The sequence below is a fragment of the Argentina anserina genome, chromosome 5, assembly GCF_933775445.1.
Source record: "Argentina anserina chromosome 5, drPotAnse1.1, whole genome shotgun sequence".
NCBI classification, from domain to species: Eukaryota; Viridiplantae; Streptophyta; class Magnoliopsida; order Rosales; family Rosaceae; genus Argentina; species Argentina anserina.
This window is the reverse complement of record NC_065876.1, coordinates 11,079,181-11,096,915: the sequence shown is the minus strand read 5'-3', so window position 1 is coordinate 11,096,915 and position 17,735 is coordinate 11,079,181. Positions and strand designations below refer to the sequence as shown.

The 17,735-nt window shown below is 37.1% G+C and overlaps 2 protein-coding genes across 2 annotated transcripts; one reads left to right on the top strand and one right to left on the bottom strand.

The window, feature by feature from the left end:
* Positions 1-1,382: 1,382 nt before the first annotated feature.
* LOC126796105 (ras-related protein RABD2c) lies at positions 1,383-3,550 on the top strand. The gene is made up of 8 exons (XM_050522868.1): positions 1,383-1,546; positions 1,928-2,000; positions 2,114-2,161; positions 2,274-2,321; positions 2,494-2,565; positions 2,654-2,809; positions 2,926-3,029; positions 3,242-3,550. The coding sequence occupies exons 1-8, from the start codon at positions 1,533-1,535 to the stop codon at positions 3,333-3,335; spliced, it is 609 nt and encodes a 202-aa protein (XP_050378825.1). The 5' UTR covers positions 1,383-1,532; the 3' UTR covers positions 3,336-3,550.
* Positions 3,551-4,815: 1,265 nt separating this feature from the next.
* On the bottom strand, positions 4,816-6,865 carry LOC126795499 (pentatricopeptide repeat-containing protein At4g16835, mitochondrial; the record flags this gene model as incomplete). The annotated part of the gene is given in 8 exon segments (XM_050522329.1): positions 4,816-5,145; positions 5,148-5,191; positions 5,193-5,288; positions 5,290-5,442; positions 5,520-5,848; positions 5,851-6,515; positions 6,518-6,830; positions 6,833-6,865. Coding segments are annotated over 8 exon segments (1,797 nt in total), but the record flags the coding sequence as incomplete, so codon positions are not given.
* Positions 6,866-17,735: the final 10,870 nt, after the last annotated feature.

Below are 17,735 nucleotides of genomic sequence, written 5' to 3'. Positions count from 1 at the left end.
TCTAAGTCATGGGTTGCAGCGGCTGAAGATTTCTGTTGCTGTTGCTGCGGTGAAGTTGATGACGAGTTGACCGGGAAGTCCCCGGAGACTCGGGGAGCACTGGCGGATCTGTGCATCTTTGGCTTCAACACCCAAATGCACTCGTCAACGGGTCAAGAATGGCACGCCATTATTGGTCTCGGCGGGTAAATTTTTATTTTTACCACGCACCGTCAAAATGGTTAATTGTGAAACAATTGGACCTTACATGAAACAATCAAACATAAGACTTCAAAATTTTCACCCGTGACACACAAAGTTTGTTATTTGGTATATGATAAATTGTGATTTAACTAATCTGCTTAGGATTTTCGTGTGCTTGAATTTGTATAAAATTTTCATAACCGTTAGAATAACTAAGGATTAGAGATAATGCAAATAATATATAACCATTTATCCTTACTCAATTAAATAATTATAAGGATCTAAACAAATCCAACACAGAAGCAGGGGCGGAACCACTTGCAAAATTGAGATCTATGAGCGACGAGAGGAAGTGCAGACTAAAGGCTAGGTTGCGTAAACACGAACGCGCACGTATTGGCTTTGGCTTTTTGCCTTCCTTTCCCTCTTGTGCTTTTGACGACGTGCATTTCATTCATGTCTTTGTTTGGATTTATTTGCCTTTGGCCTTAAGATTTTGAAGCACGAGGACGAAGCAACTCAGAAACAACTGTGCCAGGCTTTGGTTGATTCACACATTCGGCTTCTTTGGAATTCAAACACTTTCTTTATGTATTTGGAAAGGACTTAAACACCCCTCTATTAGTCGCATTCAAATTGAATTTGAAGGGCTCTGGTCTTAGTGGGTTATCATGTTTATAGTGCTGTTGAGGTCCGAGTCACTACTGCTTATATGATTTATGCTTTTCCATTTGATTCACACTTTGAGAAATTTTGACATCAATCTTCCTTTTTTAAAGGGTTTTTTTTTTCAATTGTAGAAAATATGAAAACACTCTCGTCTCAACAATCTTCCTCCCAAGCAAGTACAATTCACACTTTTCTTAACCGCATACAATTCACATATGTAAGAACTAGGTTATAGATAATTTCATTCAACTGAAGAACAATGAATGAGCTAACTTGCGTGCTTTCCACTTAAACCAGTTAGGTTTAAGTTGGTTGTAAATCTCTCCCAAAAAAATTAAAAGTTGGTTGTATTATGCAACTGTGCTAGTGCATAATGCAGACGCCCAAAATCGTACTCTCAAAATTAATCACTGATTGTCTACACGTGGCGGAATCTAGTCCCCCGATACTACGTCACAGGCACTATTAGAGAATTCCGGCATTTTAGGGGTCCTTTTTATATAATACAAAACCCCCACCCTCTCTCTTATTTCCTCCTCCACCTTCTTCTTCTTCTTCTTCTTCTATTATTCTTCTTCCACCTTCTCTCTCACTCCGGCGAAGGCTATCACCTCCGACGCAATTTCTCGCCGGAATCCATCTTCTCACCGAGTTCTCGCGATTCACTCACCGGCTCAGCCATGAATCCCGAATAGTGAGTCCGATTTCCATAATTCCATCTACTTTCTCTTCTTTCGAGTTTGATTATTTATGAGATGATCTTTATATCCCTAGCTTCTTGGAGGCTTTGATTTTGTTTAATTCCTGGATATTTATGTCTGTTATACGCTCGAATTAAGTTTTATTGAATTTAGATCTAGAAGCTTCGGAATCAGTCAGATCCGTGTAGGTTTTGCTTTAGATTCGGAATTTAATTCAATCATTGCGACTGGTAGAGTTGTTGTATCGGTGCTTGTTAGGTTTATAGTTGATTATTGGATTGTTGATTTTGATCAGTGAGGTTGTGCTGTTTATAATAGTCTGATTATTGTTTTGGATCACGTAGTTGCTAAATTCTGTGGTGAATTGGATGCAGTGACTACCTGTTTAAGCTTTTGCTGATTGGTGATTCCGGTGTCGGCAAGTCGTGTTTACTTCTGCGGTTTGCTGTAAGTTGTTGTCAGCTTTGTTCTTATATTCTAGTTTTCGTTTATCGAGGAGTTATAGTAGGCGATTTACGATGTTTGCGGCTGATTTTTTATGTGTGTTTTGTGGAAATTAGGATGATTCATACTTGGATAGCTACATCAGCACAATTGGAGTTGACTTTGTAAGCAATTACCTTGGTTTTACATAGTGTGGTTCATTTGAGCCTCGATAGGGGAAGTCATTCATATGGTTCGACTCTAATTGAATCGTGTTGTGTTGTTTTGCTTGTTTAGAAAATCCGCACTGTGGAGCAGGATGGAAAGACAATCAAGCTTCAAATTGTAAGTATATGAACCCTCTGCCATGTGTAGTGAATTTGTTGCTCATTTAAATGATACTACTAGTGTTCTGGAGTTGTTCAGTATGTATACATCTGGCTAGTTTAGTCCAATAAGTGTTGAGAATATTGGTTTCTCACTGTTGTTAATGGTGAATTGGTTTTGGGATTTGCAGTGGGACACAGCTGGCCAAGAACGTTTCAGGACAATCACTAGCAGCTACTATCGTGGTGCTCATGGTATCATTGTAAGTGGGTTGTTCACTAGTTGGTACTCATGCTTCTTTGTTTCCCTGGACTTGCTATGTATGATAGGTATTTTTTGGGTTCTTGCAGGTTGTTTATGATGTCACAGACCAAGAGAGTTTCAACAATGTTAAGCAATGGTTGAATGAAATTGACCGTTATGCAAGTGAAAATGTGAACAAGCTTCTAGTTGGAAACAAGTGTGATCTCACAGCGAATAAAGTTGTGTCCACTGAGACAGCCAAGGTAAATTGATGACCATGTTCAGGTTTTCCATTGTGTATTGTTGACAGACTACTCTTATCCATGTGTAGTATACGAGTGCAAATGTAATGATTTAACTCTTTGTTTACTTTGCTTAGGCATTCGCAGATGAAATTGGAATCCCTTTTATGGAAACCAGTGCTAAGAATTCCACCAATGTTGAGCAGGCCTTCATGGCTATGGCTGCAGAGATTAAAAACAGGTACGTCGTGTGTATCCAGTTTTTTTTGTCATTACTGGATCAATCATCCATGTAACTTACAAAATAGTGAATATGCAAATTGTGAAGACGATTGCAACCAGACTTTTTATCTCTGTATTAAATGTGATGTTGTTGGTGATTAAGCTGCTGAAACATTTAGATCTTGCATCCTTGATTTTTAACATATTTATATGTTTTGGTTTCCATTGCAGGATGGCAAGCCAACCAATGAACAATGCCAGGCCTCCAACAGTGCAGATTCGTGGCCAGCCTGTGAACCAAAAGTCCGGTTGCTGCTCTTCTTAAGGGGGAAAAGAAAATTGGTGGGGGGAATGATGTTTATGGGTGTTTTCATGAAATGTAAAACTTAGTTAACGCTTTGATATGAAGATTTCTTTTATCGTCAGTGGTCAGCACTTTGTTAAAGCCTTCCATTCTTTTCAATGTATTTGTTTTAAAAACTTTTTGTACAAAAATTAGGAATATTGGTGAATAGCAGTATTTGCCTTGTTCTGTTCTAATTCTTGTCAAACGCATTAATCGTTTTCGCCGTAGGAATTATTTTTTACTTTCAGTTGATCAGGAAATGAATATTTGAAGTTTCAGTTTAGATGCAAACTTGCCAATATCTGTTTATTTCTACTGGGATCTCCTGTATCTCGTCGCTAATGGAAACTGAAAGAACGTCAGGGATTTGCTATGCACCACTCAGTAGCCCCTTAAGAGATTGAAATGTGCCAAATATAGGTAGTCCGTTTGAATTGCCAACTGTATCAAATACTCTGTTTTGTAATCTACTACAAACCATTGTTGCTTTGAGTTTGATATGATAAAGGAATAGAGAGCTAATCCCACATCGGAAAATGAACTGAGAAAACAATGTTAATAGCTGAAGAAGTCCTCACTACCGGACAACATTGGTGCTTAATCAAATAAGTGGTATCGGGCTATGTTGAACTAGGATGCACCTTGGTTCGGTTGCTTCAAGCCTAACCTAGCTCTGATACCATTTGTTTCCTAACATCACCACTAGGAACTTTTTTAACCCAATTTATTGTAATTCGCTACAATTTACGCGCTACTGAAACAAGTAATTCAAGATCAATGAGAAGAGGTTCTCTCAAGTTAGTTCGTATCTGCAAGCAAGGCGCAACCATTATACAAAATTGATCATCTCTCAAGCTCTGGGGGAAGACACCTATATATTTACCGAAAGCCAAAATGGCGTTGAGCATTTTGCTGTCCAAGCAGCTTCTATAACGATCAATGCAGTCAGCTTGTTTAGTTTCAAATTTCATATAGTGAAACATAGTATAAAGCTCCAATGGAGTGAGCTGCTGAATGATTGTTTGCCGATGTATCATTTGACATTTTGACCATGTAATCTCAAACATAACCAGGTAGAAGCTCGGAGAAAGCAACAGCGGAGAAAGTGTTACTTGTCTAGAATCCTTGCGGTTCAGAGAAGTAGAAGGCATAGTGGCCTGGATGTTCAACATTACAGAGAGCGCAAACCTTAGCATTCCACGGTATGCCAATATCGGGTGGCGGCTCTAATGCTCTGCCATGACACTTGAACAATCGCAGAGGACCCATGAACTAGAATACCGTGCCTCTATCCTCATGTCTCCGACGCATTAGTAAAGAATTTGATATGTCCGCGTACTGACATGAAGGATTGAGACTGAAGCATAACTAGCCTGCCTTTGTTTTTTGGAATCAACAGACACCCCCACCAGCTCCAAGTCTTCAACCTATGGAACCTTCAACTATGGAGGGAACCTGAGAAAAAGACCACAAACTAGCCCGCCTTTGTTTCCTGGATCCAACCTTGACTGGGAATCTGGGATGACATGTGGGGTGATCTGCCTCAGCAGATTTTTTTTTTTGCTGCAAGCCTAATTGTTTCCTAGTCTACTTGAGGAAACATCAAGGGGAGCACTATTTGACTGCTACCAGTAATCTCCACAAGAACAAACCCCATTTTTGAAATGATGGAACCTTGTAGTATCTCTGAGAATGATTTCTCTTTTCTCAATTGCTGATACCTACTTGGTTGCATGATGGCAGTACCCACATACCCTCAAGTTTTTGATTATGCGAATTGGCATCCCTAGGGCACGTGTATAAGCCCAAAAGCAATTGCTAGTTTTTCACTGCCATAATAGCAGCTGATGTTTCTGCCCTTCCCCAACATCATGTAATGCATATTCAAGATTCGGAACATGGCCTGCCAACTTCATTTTCTGATCCAGCTCACAGTTTTCCATGTATAGATGCCAATTCTGGGTGAGCCCTGTCACCTGATCTGAACTCATGGACTACATTCTTTACCTCAATCCAACTACAGCCAGGTGTCTTCACGACCCTATTTTCTCTCATCGATCGCCTGACCTTTTCCACAAGGTCCCATCTGTTTGTTGCAGGCTTGCAGCATAAACATTAGCAAGTTGAACATAAGCTGCTGCACATGTCGGATCAAGATCAAGCAATTTCTTGGCAGCATAAACATTAGCAAGTTGAACATAAGCTGCTGCACATGTCGGATCAAGATCAAGCAATTTCTTGGCAGCAAATTCAGCTAACTGTAAGTTCTTGTGCATCCGACAGGCACCCAACAGAGTTCCAAAAATAGCAGAAAGTGGTTCAAATGACATCTCCTTTATCAAAGCTACAGCTTCAACTAGCTTACCAGCACGACCAAGAAGGTCGACCATACATGTATAGTGCTCTCTCTTAGCTTCAACTTGATACTCTGGTGTCATAGAATCAAAATATTGAACCACAAGATCTACCAGTCCTGCATGATTGCAAATTTGCAAGCCATCAACACAGACACAAACGTGATCCAATCTGGTTTTACTCCCTCTTTCCTCATCTGGTCAAACAAACTGAGAGCTTTTAAACCTTCCCCATGTTGAGCATAGCCGGCAATCATTGCATTCCAAGTAACAACATCTTTTCGTATCATCTCAAAGATAAACTTCCTCGCATCCTCCAAATTCCCACACTTAGAATACATACTAACCAATGCAGTTCCTGAAGTTGTATCATTGCATAATTTAAACTTATAGAGCAGCTGATGTACTTGCCTACCCATTTGCAGTGCCGACAGGTTGCAACAACCCAGTAGTGCACTACTCAAACTCGATGCATTTGGTCTAACCCCATATCCAATCATCGACCTAAAAAGCTTCAAACCCTCTTCAGCTCGACAGTTCTCCACATACCCGGCAACCATAGCATTCCATGTTACTAAATTCTTTTCAGGCATCTCTCTAAACAACTTCTCAGCCACTCCAATCTTCCCAAACTTCATATACCCAGTAACCATTGCCGTCCACGCCACAACACTCTTAACCGGTGCAAGCTCAAACCACTTCACCGCCAAGTCCAAATCCCCACATGTCACATACCCCGAAGCCAACGCATTCCACGATACACCATTCCTCTCCGGCATCAACAAAAACAACTTCTGTGCTTTCCTATCTCCCCATTATGAGCAAAACCCGATATCATGGTATTCCAAGACGCAATGTGCTTAACCGGCATTGTATCAAAGAACTCCATAGCAGAGCCAACACCAAGATTACGTAAGTAACAAGCCAACATACTATTATACGAGCAAGTGTCTGGTTGAGGAATTTTATCAAACAGTTGGCGGGCTTTTTCCAATTTCCCTGGAATTTTTGCAAACCCGGCTAACATCGAGTTCCAACTAGTTGTGGTTCTAACAGACATTTTCTCAAACACCTTAAGCGCAGAATCTAAATCCCCAAACCGAATGTGGCTGGTGAAGTGGTGATCAACTTATTCGAAGTGATCACATTGCGCAATTAATCAAAGTGTTTAGAGTCATTGCAATATTGGGTTGGAGTGGCTTGTTTGTTTTGATTGGGTAGTGGGTTTTGGGTTGTGATGGTGGAGAGGGAAGAGCTTTGGCTTTTGGCATTAGGGAAATTTGTGAGCGGCTGTCCTCTTGAGCTTGTTCTAACACATGTCATGGTATATGTCAAGAGATTGAGAAGAGCATGACTGCAATGAATCATGAATGTCTGAATGAGGTTGTTGAATTTGTAATGCTGGGATTATGAATTTTCAAAATTTTTAAATTTGAAGAGGGTGTGGAGGCAAAAGATCAAGGATAAAATAAATAAAATTAAAATTTCCGTATTGAAAAACTTTCAAGGCAACTATCAGCATCATTCTGTTCTCAGTAATCTTTTAAGAGGAAAATTCACTAACAGTCCTTGAATTTATGTGGTAATGACAGTATGATCCCTGACTTTTAAAAAGAATCAAAAAGATCTCTTAAAACTTTTGGAATATTCCGTTAAAATATTGTCATTTTGTTATTTGTTAGTTGGGAATTTATTTCTTTGAATTGATCTAATCGAAGATTAAACCTTTCGAGTTGTTCTGCAACTTTGTTATTGCCTTTTTCTCTATATAGATAATCTAGAAATTCAATCCGGCTAGGTCTTAACAGATCAATATCTGCTACTCCAATCTCTTTTTGGAGATGAATATGTTCGTCGTATAAGACATTTAATATTCTACAAACGTATTCTATGGAGTACTGACTTTCTTGAATATGTTTTGAATGAAAGCACATTTGCCACTTATCAGTAGCTTTTTCAGTAAAAAAAGACTGGTAATTTTTATGTCTGACTTCTTTTTTATTGGATAAAATGAGCCAATTTTGTGGCATAAGCCTGATCTTCACTTGTTTCTGAGCGAAACAAGCTCTGATACCAGCTAGGGCGAATCCAACCGATGCTCAAAATGTGAAGAGGTTTATGATCTTCTTTAAAAATTTCTTGAAGAACTTCGATATTTTCTTGGGATGCGTAGATTCTACGCTGTATTCTGTAGATAATATCCTAATAATTTTTGGTATTTCTTGGAAGGTTCTTCCTATTTCTTATTAGTTTTTTATATTTTTCTTTTTCTTGTTGCAGTTTTTTTAAAGACAGTTTAGCAAACGCTAAAAGTCTAAGTCTAGAAGCTATGATAATTGCTATGATGATAAAATAACTGTTTACCTTTGAGTATAGAGGGTAGATTTAAAGATTAGTAAACTTCTTAGAAAAATAAATTTTAAGAATTAGGTCCACCATGCACCGTCAAAATTTTAACAAAATGACAAAATTAACATAAAAAGAATATTTTAACGGAATATTCCAAAAGTTTTAACAGAAGTACCTTATTGATATCAGAATAAGAGTTCAGGGATCTCTTTGATCCTTTTTAAAGGTCAGGGATCAAACTGTCCTTACCACATGAGTTCAGGGACTGTTGGTGAACTTTCCTAATCTTTTAATGTAGTGCTAAGAATCCTACTATAACGTGAAAATTATTCCCTCCACCACAGCCGTAAAAGGACATGTGTCAGTTAGTGGTTGGTGCAGTGACAATCAGTAACAATTACACTGTTTTATGCGCGTGAGATGGATTCGTCTATTGTGTCTCTAACTACTGATCACCTGGTTAGTTGTTGAGCACCAGGTGACGCTCAACAGCCGTCCAATCTGACTGTTTGGTCACTGTTTGACCATATCAGACGACTGTTAAGCGCCCATGATCAATAGCGTTGTGTCCCTTCCCTCTGTGTGCTCTGAATTTTCGTCGCAGTTGGTGAGGTCTGGATTTGGATCCAAAACCTTGATCTCCAACGAGCACCACGAATACCAAAATAACCTCAATTCTCTCCTTTAAAAAAAACAAGAGAAGATCTTTTGGTCAATGTCATAATCTTTCTTTTGATAAGCTTTTGCTCCATCACACATCCACCGCAAATCTTTCTTCTTATTAGCAAAATCAAAATTTTCCGGCAATTAGAATCTGCTACTCTAACTCATTCCCTTTTGGCAAGATTGATATCAGGAGTCTCTTCTCCAAATCTTCTCCAATCCTTTTGGCAAGGAGGTGATCAAATATTGATAGGGAAATCGAGGTGTGTTGAGAATATACATCCCGTATTGGGAATTGAGATCTAGTCTGTGGGATTATAAGGGTTTGTGCCACTCCATCCATTACCAATTGATTTTAGATGTGAACCTCAAATCACCTTATCATAGTATTAAAGCAGGTTGTTCATGTCCACGTGTGAAGCCCAAATGGTCACACGCACTCCACGTTACCAAAATGTTGTCCATGTGTATGGCTTGAAAATTCGCTACACGTGCGGGGGCGTGTTGAGAATATACATATCATATTGGGAATTAGGACATGGCCTGTGAGTTTATAAGGGTTTGAGCAACTTCATCCATTGTTAATTGATTTTAGATGTAAACCTCAAATCATTATATTAGTGTTGTTGGCAAAGAATAAGGGATGAAGGAGTTTGATGTGAATACTAAGGGATTTTGGGCAACGACGGTTTCAAAGATTTACATCGTCTAGATTTAAGGGAAAGGAAGAGAGACATACCTACTTGTGAACTGGATGAGAGAGCTTGGTAATATGGGGAGTTAGATCAATAATTTTGGTGGAGAAAGAGGAAGTGTTGAGTTGATGAAGAATTTGGGTTTGAGAAAAAGATTTGGGGCATCACATGTCGTCGGTAATCAAAGGAAACGGGTTTGGCACGCGTTGAAAATTTACCCCGTAAAGGTTCACGGTCGTGGACAGAATAAGCTCCGACTATGATGACATCTTTATTAATTAAAGCAATCTACCTATGGAACTGCCTAATCAGAAAATACCATAATCACCTTTTATTAATTAAAACTTTGAAATTATAAAATATATTAGACAATGTTTTTGAAAAGTGAAACAACATGAACACATTCCGCCCTTACGAACTATGATAGAATTGAAATATGCAGACTAATCAAAACCCTAGCAACTATAACCCTAAATCGTCCCTAATCACTCCTCTGTTGAATCTTTGAGGACATGCACAAAGAATCAAAACCAACTACTGTTAGGATAACCCTAACTTATTGATGCCTTGACATTGAACTCATCAGAGTCCAAAGAAATGAATTAGGCATGAGGCCCAACCCTTATTATAAAATCCTAGCTGTAAATCGGGCCTAAGGCCTATCTTGAAAAACCAGCCGTCATGGGTACTAGCCGTCCCAGCCGCCCAAACCACGACCATCGCATCGCCACCATGGACAAAAATTAAGCACTCCACTGGCCAAAACGCCATCTCTAGTCGAAAGCACTCCATCATTGTCGTCAGACAGGTTGTCGCCAACTAGAGGATGATGGTCGCCACCACCAAGGCCTGGTCACCATCACCCATCATTGCAGTTAACCAAATTGCTGCAATCCTATTAGAGATCGGAGATTACAACCCCAAAAGCAGTCCATCTTCACCCTCGACAGAGATAAAGAAACACAGAAGGAGGACATAGCCCTCTCGATGCCGGAGATAGGCCAAGGTTGTCATCCTTAAATATGTTGCCGCCGCCTCCGCTAGCTTGTGAACCACCTTCACCTTCACCCTCGCAGCCTTGGATTCCTGCAATCCTATTAGAGATCGGAGATAACAACCCCAAAAGCAGTCCACCTTCACCCTCACAGCCTTGGATTGACAGAGATAAAGAAATACATAAGGAGGACATAGCCCTCTCGATGCCGGAGACAAGTCAAGGTCGTCATCCTTAAATATGTTGCCGCCGCCTCCGCTAGCTTGAGAACCATCGTCTTGACCAAAGAAGGAGAGAGCGGCTGGGGTTAATAATGAGAGAAGAAGATGAGCCATGAATGAGATAAAATATATTGACGATGGTTAGAATAGTAAATTAACAAATAAAATAGAAATTAGATGTGGGATAAATTTTTGCCCACGAACTCTACCCTTAACTCTTCTATTTTTCTCTTTTATATGTTTAATGTGTTTTCTGAAAAATAAATAAACGCATGCGCATTGCGCTTGTAAGAAGGCTAATACAACTTCAGTTTTTTTAGTTTTTATGATATTCAACTTCAGTTAACCTCTTAGCATGAAGGTAACCGAATCATCCTATAGAATAGGAACGAGCAGTTGAAGATAGATGAACTAGCTGCCTTGGAGGTTCAGATTCTTGAGATGGCACTATAAGCAACTTGCACAATGTTAAAAAAAATTAGTATATAAAAGTCTTTTATGATATATTGATCGAGCTTGGTCTCAAACAATTGTTTTAACATTCATAATAACTTTTTTTCTTCTCAAGGCACGCCAACTAGGCAACAAGAACTATTTTTACTTAATAATGGAGAGTATAGCGAGTGATGAATTCAAGATGTTGTTGATTAGATGGTAGAGTGGAATATAATTCCTACGTACGTACCAAATCCATTAGCATAATACCATATATTCATATTTTACGGTGAACATAAACCTTACCTCTTACTTTTTTATCTATCTTACTCACTTGATCACCTAGTATGCATTACTTCATGCTCATACTTTATAGCTTTCACCACCATCCATTTAAGCCTTGAAGGTTTGCCGGATTGAGTAAGGATGACAATGGTTATATACGTTACTTTTATCATCGTTACTATCAAATGATTATAAGGATTCTGGATTACAAATTTGGGAGGGTAAACATCAACTCTTATGTAATATTGAGAATAAATATATTTGAACCAACCGAAAAATAAACTAATTTAATTCTCAATTCAACTTTGTTTAACTAATTAAACAACGGTATATAAGAAGACTATATTTACTATATGCATGTACTTTGTTAGTTTAATTATAGTTGTTAAATGATTTTTTTTAATTTGTCGAAGACTCGAAGTAACATATATAATTTTACATAACATGTATAACTGCGCCGGTGACATATGAATGGTCAATAATTACTTTTTCGTTTTCTATATTATGGGTAGAAAGAAACCAATGTGTTTGATGATATTGTGTAACAGTCACATTGCATATGAAGTCATCTGAACATTTCCAAAGTGACAACAAGGTGAATATAAATAAGAGAATCTAATGACTTTGATTCATATCCACTTGCTCAATTGTAGTACCATTAATATAATTATCGGGTTCCTAAAATGTAAATTCATCAACATACGAAATGAGGATATGAAATACACTAAACTAACATTTGGAGAAGAGGATCAAAATATTCTATGCGTACTATAAATAATTTTACTAATTTCATTCTCTTTTTAATTTTACTGTGTCAACCATAGTAACTAAAAGGTCAAATACCTTTTTATGAATAAATAAATAATTCAAATGCTATAGCCAGTCTAGCGTGAGTCAAACTCATAATTTTTTTACTTACAAAATGGAGTTATGCCACATATCGTGTATTATGATAATAATTCTAAGAAATCTATTAGCTAAAAATAAGTAGTTGATGATATAATAATTGGTAAGAACCGGAGATTGTACACTTGATTTATTTTTTAAGAGCATTAAAGAAAAATCTAAAGACAACCTTTACCCATTAGTTTGCTCATGTAGCTATACTAATTTGGGTTGAATGGAAATAACTATTATGGACTTATTCTTTTTATACTTTTATCCTTTTATATAATATTTTTAAATGGAAGTTGACTATTTATTTTGACTGTTTAAAAAAGTTAACATCAATAACCGTGCTTATATACTAATGACTGAAATTGATCTATAACAATAAAATAATTGTTGGTGCATGCACTCTACAATGCATTGATTTCGTTTCTTATTTAAACATAATAAACAATTTATGCTTGGGGAAGCCTGGTTCGGCGATCTGGCGGCATAGCCTAGTCTAGGGCGCAAGAGCAGAGGGGCATTATGCTTCTTCTTTTGGTTGGACGGTGAAGGTGGTTCCTCATCATCGTCAACAGTTGATCAATGCAATTTTGGTTCGACTTGTCGGTGGTGGTTTCATTCCTGTTGCAGACTTCGGTCTCAAGGTTGGGTGGTTGTCAAATGGATTTGGGCATGAGATTGGGCTCATTCGGTGAGTGCCCAAATTTGTTGTTTCTAATCAATTTTGGGCTTGGGCCTATTTGTTTTGGGCTTTTGTTGTGCTTGAGTTCAATTGGTTTCTTTCAGTTTGGGCTGGCTTCACAATTAAAGCTGGTGTAGATGTATTCCATCTTCATTCCTTTCCGAAGGGAGGTGGGATTTTTTTGTTTTTCTTTTGAGGGACCGGTCACAGTACTTAAGTGATGTGGTTGTAATCTTAAATTGTGCTATAAACTATACTAAAAGGTGGGTGCATTTTTGACACTTTAAGTCTAGTTCTCTAGGTTTAGAGAGTCATAGAGATAGCTCTTATTATCAGTCCAATTAGAATGTGTTGTCTCTTTGCTGCTCGTTGAATAAAATCTTATATGACTTCATACCCAAAAAAAAAATCTATAAAACAGTATGAACATACATAGAAAGCATATATCAACGAGTATTCTATATTGAGTTTGATGCGTTTTCTTTATTGATTCTAAAATAGATGGTGTCTTGGTTTAGAAATCAATAAAAATACCATTATGCATGTTTGAAATAGGGTCATGTTATGCACACACCCAAATTTTCTATGGACAAACCCTTACTTCATATTCGTTTACAGAATACCCAAATTACCCTTCAAATTTTTTTCTTCATTTTTCTTATTTCTTCCCTTTCTCTTTCTCTCAAACTTATTAATTAAACTCAACATATAGTGAGAACTATCTAGCCGACAACCCAATTGACGATGAGAAATTAAACCACATACATAGAATTCTGAAAATTTTCCACAACATTGCTATTTAACTAAAGTGTGATTGCAAGATAATAAAAGATAGTCGATATGGTGCAAAGAGAATTTTGGATCAAATAAACTGCCATAGAAGTATGTTGTAAACACACTAAACAAAATACAAGTCACTCTGGGATATATAACTATATGAGTGACACACATCTCCTTCATAGCAGTGCTCTAGACAATACTACTTCAATCCTTCAAAAGCACAACTGATTAGGGGTGACTACTTCAATCCTTCATAATAGTGGGATGGGACATGCGACGAATTATTTCTATCCCGCTTCGTCCCGTCTCGTCCCACCTTTAATAAAAATTTAAAAATTCTTATATATTTGTATCAAAATGAAACTAATTTATGTTCTTAATAACTCTAAAATTATATCAACTCAAATAATAATGGTAAATTATAATATTTTGAACATAATATGCATTTTTTGTTAAAATTTAATTATTAAATGTTATTTTGTTGATAAAAAAGTAAAAATATAGGTTTTTATTTAACTTCATATGAAGGTGGGATTTGTCCCGTCTTGTCCCAATCGGGATTAATCCCGAGTGGGATGCATTCTTAAAAACCCTCGTCCCGTCCCGATCTCGTCCGGATTCAAAAAAGTGGGACAGGACGTGGGATGAGCCCCGTCCTGTCCCATCATGTCCTGTGCCCACCCCTACAACTGATAGTCCTCCCATTTCTAAACCAAATAGACTTCTTGTATTCATCAAGTCTTAAAAGAGCTATCTGCAAGCACATAAAATGATGTAAACGGGCAACAAACAAATAACAATGAAACTGAGATATTAGAAATAGAAACAATAAGAATCCAAGATCATATAATGATTCATGTAGTGTTATCTAAGTTAGCACTGAGTTATAACCATGATAGCGACATTTTTAATAACAACAAAGCATAATAATCTGCCTCAAATGAATTTCAACAAAAATAGTATGAACATCAAATGTAACTATAAAATGTAATAGGAGATGTAACTTACATTACTAACTAGGCAGCAGTTAAAGAGCCAAATGAATGCCCAACATCTCTGCCCTTTACTTTACAATTTCGAAGATCATGGCCTTCATCAGGACAAAAGCTACATTTCCGAGACTTTTTCTCTACTATCTCAAAGGCTGAATGATCACGTTTTGTAGAGCTAGATGACTTTTTGTTTTTAGACCCTATTGGATGAATTTTATGAGCTTGGACACTATGCTCCAATAACAATGGAAGATAAGTACTAAGAAACTGAGTAAGCTTTCGTTTGGTATTGTCTTTCTCAATAAGAGGCATACTTTCATACTTACTCTTGACTTCTGATAAAAGAACATCTATCTCATCTCCCTCTTCCAACCTTACACCAAATGATCTTATATCAATCCTCCACTGTTCATGAATGCTATTCAATTGCAGTGCTTCAAAATTACGATCCTTGATCATATGTTCACAAGGAATGTCCATTGTTTTGTGAAAAGACCTTTTCATTGAGATGAAAGATTGCATGCCTTCACCTCTTGAAGTAGTACGATTACCAAAATGTGAGATCACCATCCATGCAATCACAAACTTTTCTTTTAATGGGAGCCAAGTACCTCTAATATAATCAAGAATAACACCCTTATGTTTGTACTCAACTTCAAAATTACAAAGCTGCATTAGATGACGATTCGTCATAAGAATTTATCAAAGTTGTCCACGTAGACAAGAAAGCGACCCAATCAGTTTCTTCTTCAATATGACGCTTACAGTTTGTAGCTATGTTTTTCTCAATATGCCAAACACATAAAATGCTGGCGGTTCTTGGAAATACAATATTATTAGCATTCATCAATGCCAATTCTCTATCATATATGATCACCAAAGGATGAACGTCGGCTCCCAAAATTTTGCTAAATAATGTTAAAGCTCGTACGTAGTTCTCTTCTTCCTCCCTTTGCATGAAGATAAAACATGAATAGAAGTTGTATTGAAACTTGTGACTCCAACGATGTCTAGTAATGACATCTTGTACTTGTTAGTCTTGTACGTACAATCCATCACAAAGACATTTGAATAGCTCTTAGTCAAAGCAATTGAAAGTGGATGGGAAAACATCAAATGAGTCAGCCGACCATCTTGATAATACTCAATGTCATAGCTGAAACTAGCTTGACCAAGTTCCTCCAATAAGGCTTGAATAACTCTACGACCTGCTAAGCTCTCCTTAATAATTTTGTTATTCTCATTGTAAATGGTTTTGGTAATTGCTTGCAAATCCGGATTACTCTGCCGAAGTGAAGACATTATTTGACGGGGTGATACGCCGATTTTACTCATCTCTTTGATCTTTACTATCTCCTCTTTTGTAAACCGGCGACAATATGGATGTCCATACATGTCTTTTGAAGGTTCATGGTTATATGCCAGATTTTTGACTTCCACTTTCCAGAACCCTTTTGCATTTTTTCTCCCCACAATTTCATAAGGACAGTTTATTAGGCGAGATGATGTCTTCCTTTTTCTCTTCTCTAATGGAACCATCATATTGTCTCGATACTTGCCACCTCTATCACAGCCGATGAACACACACTTATTAGGTTTTGATCTTCTTATAACAGTTACATACCCTTCCCTGAATGCAATTTTATGAACAACCACAAGAAGGTATTCCCGACTATTAAAATTTACTTCCAGCAAAGAACACATGTTGTTTGCTTCATTTATCCCTTTATTTTATGGATCATCAAAATTGTAAAACATTCATATATAATGACAACTAGTAATAATATTAATTTTCCAGAAAATAAACACTTGAATTGTGACACAAATAAGAATCAAAACTAAAAAACATTGTAATATCTTCTTGATTATACATTATCATGAACAAGTGGTTTATGTGATTGAAAAATTCTCTTGAATTAATTCTTCCCTCATATCTTGCCAAACCCCATCTTTATATTAACAAATGAAATTGATTCAAATCGTAATAAAATGAAAGTTGATTATGGTTACCACAAGAGGTCCCCTAATGACCTTATAATAGTAATCGTTAACCATAATTTTTCCAATTCCTCACCCTCACAACTACCTCAGTAGAATATCAAACTAGTTATTCTTGTTAATAGCATGACCCTCTTGTTATTGTTATCAATTGACAAGTCCTGTACCACAAGTAGCAAGCACCTTATATGAAAATCAAGCTAAGATGATCAAAACCCACAAATTAAATTAGAGCTTATCAACGAGAAACACAAAATACAGAGAGTGATGGATTGAAATACACCAAATAATATTAATCAAATCTTGTCTGGAATGATGAATTCATTGGAGATCGAATCATGAAATTCGTATGGTTCTTCCATGTCTTCATTGCAAACCAAATGTAAAATTTTCTCTAAAGGTAGGTTTATAGTTGCTTGCTTGGCCATTAGATCTTTAAAGTATAGTTTTGAGAACAAAGGCTGTGGGATGTGCACGTCTGAGACAAAGTTAGGTTTGAGAGAAAAAAAATGGAAAAAATAAAAAAAATAAGGAAAAATAATTTTAAGGGTAATTTGGGTATTATGTAAAGAATATAGGGTAGAGGTGTGTGCATAGCCAATTTGTGTGTGTATATAGCATGACCCTTGAAATATCATCCACAATCGAGTACAACGTAAACATATATTAATAACTAAAAACTTAAAAGATGGTATAGCCATGTCCCATGTTGTGCACTTGTGAGTAAATGATAGGGCTGGGCATATATCGGTTCGGTTCGGTTTTTAGTCTAAACCGAAACCGAACCACTTTAATCGGTTTTCTAGAAATTCAAACTATTTACCGAATCAAATTAATCTGAACCGAAACAATCGGTTGAACCAAAATTCGGTTCGGTTTCGGTTCACACCTCATACGTAATTTTTTTAATTTTTCAAGAGGTGAGACTCAAATTCCTACCCAAAGTTGATGTCACAAATCAGTACATCATACGCACGTCTCATTAATAACTATGTAAAGATTATATTTTTCTCATTTTGATAGATTTTCAATAAAAC

Bases quoted from the DNA above. Each gene is read 5' to 3' on its own strand.
- LOC126796105 (XM_050522868.1), top strand. The intron at 2,162-2,273 runs GTAAGCAATTAC...TTGCTTGTTTAG, and splicing joins GCACAATTGGAGTTGACTTT to AAAATCCGCACTGTGGAGCA. The intron at 2,322-2,493 runs GTAAGTATATGA...TGGGATTTGCAG, and splicing joins AGACAATCAAGCTTCAAATT to TGGGACACAGCTGGCCAAGA.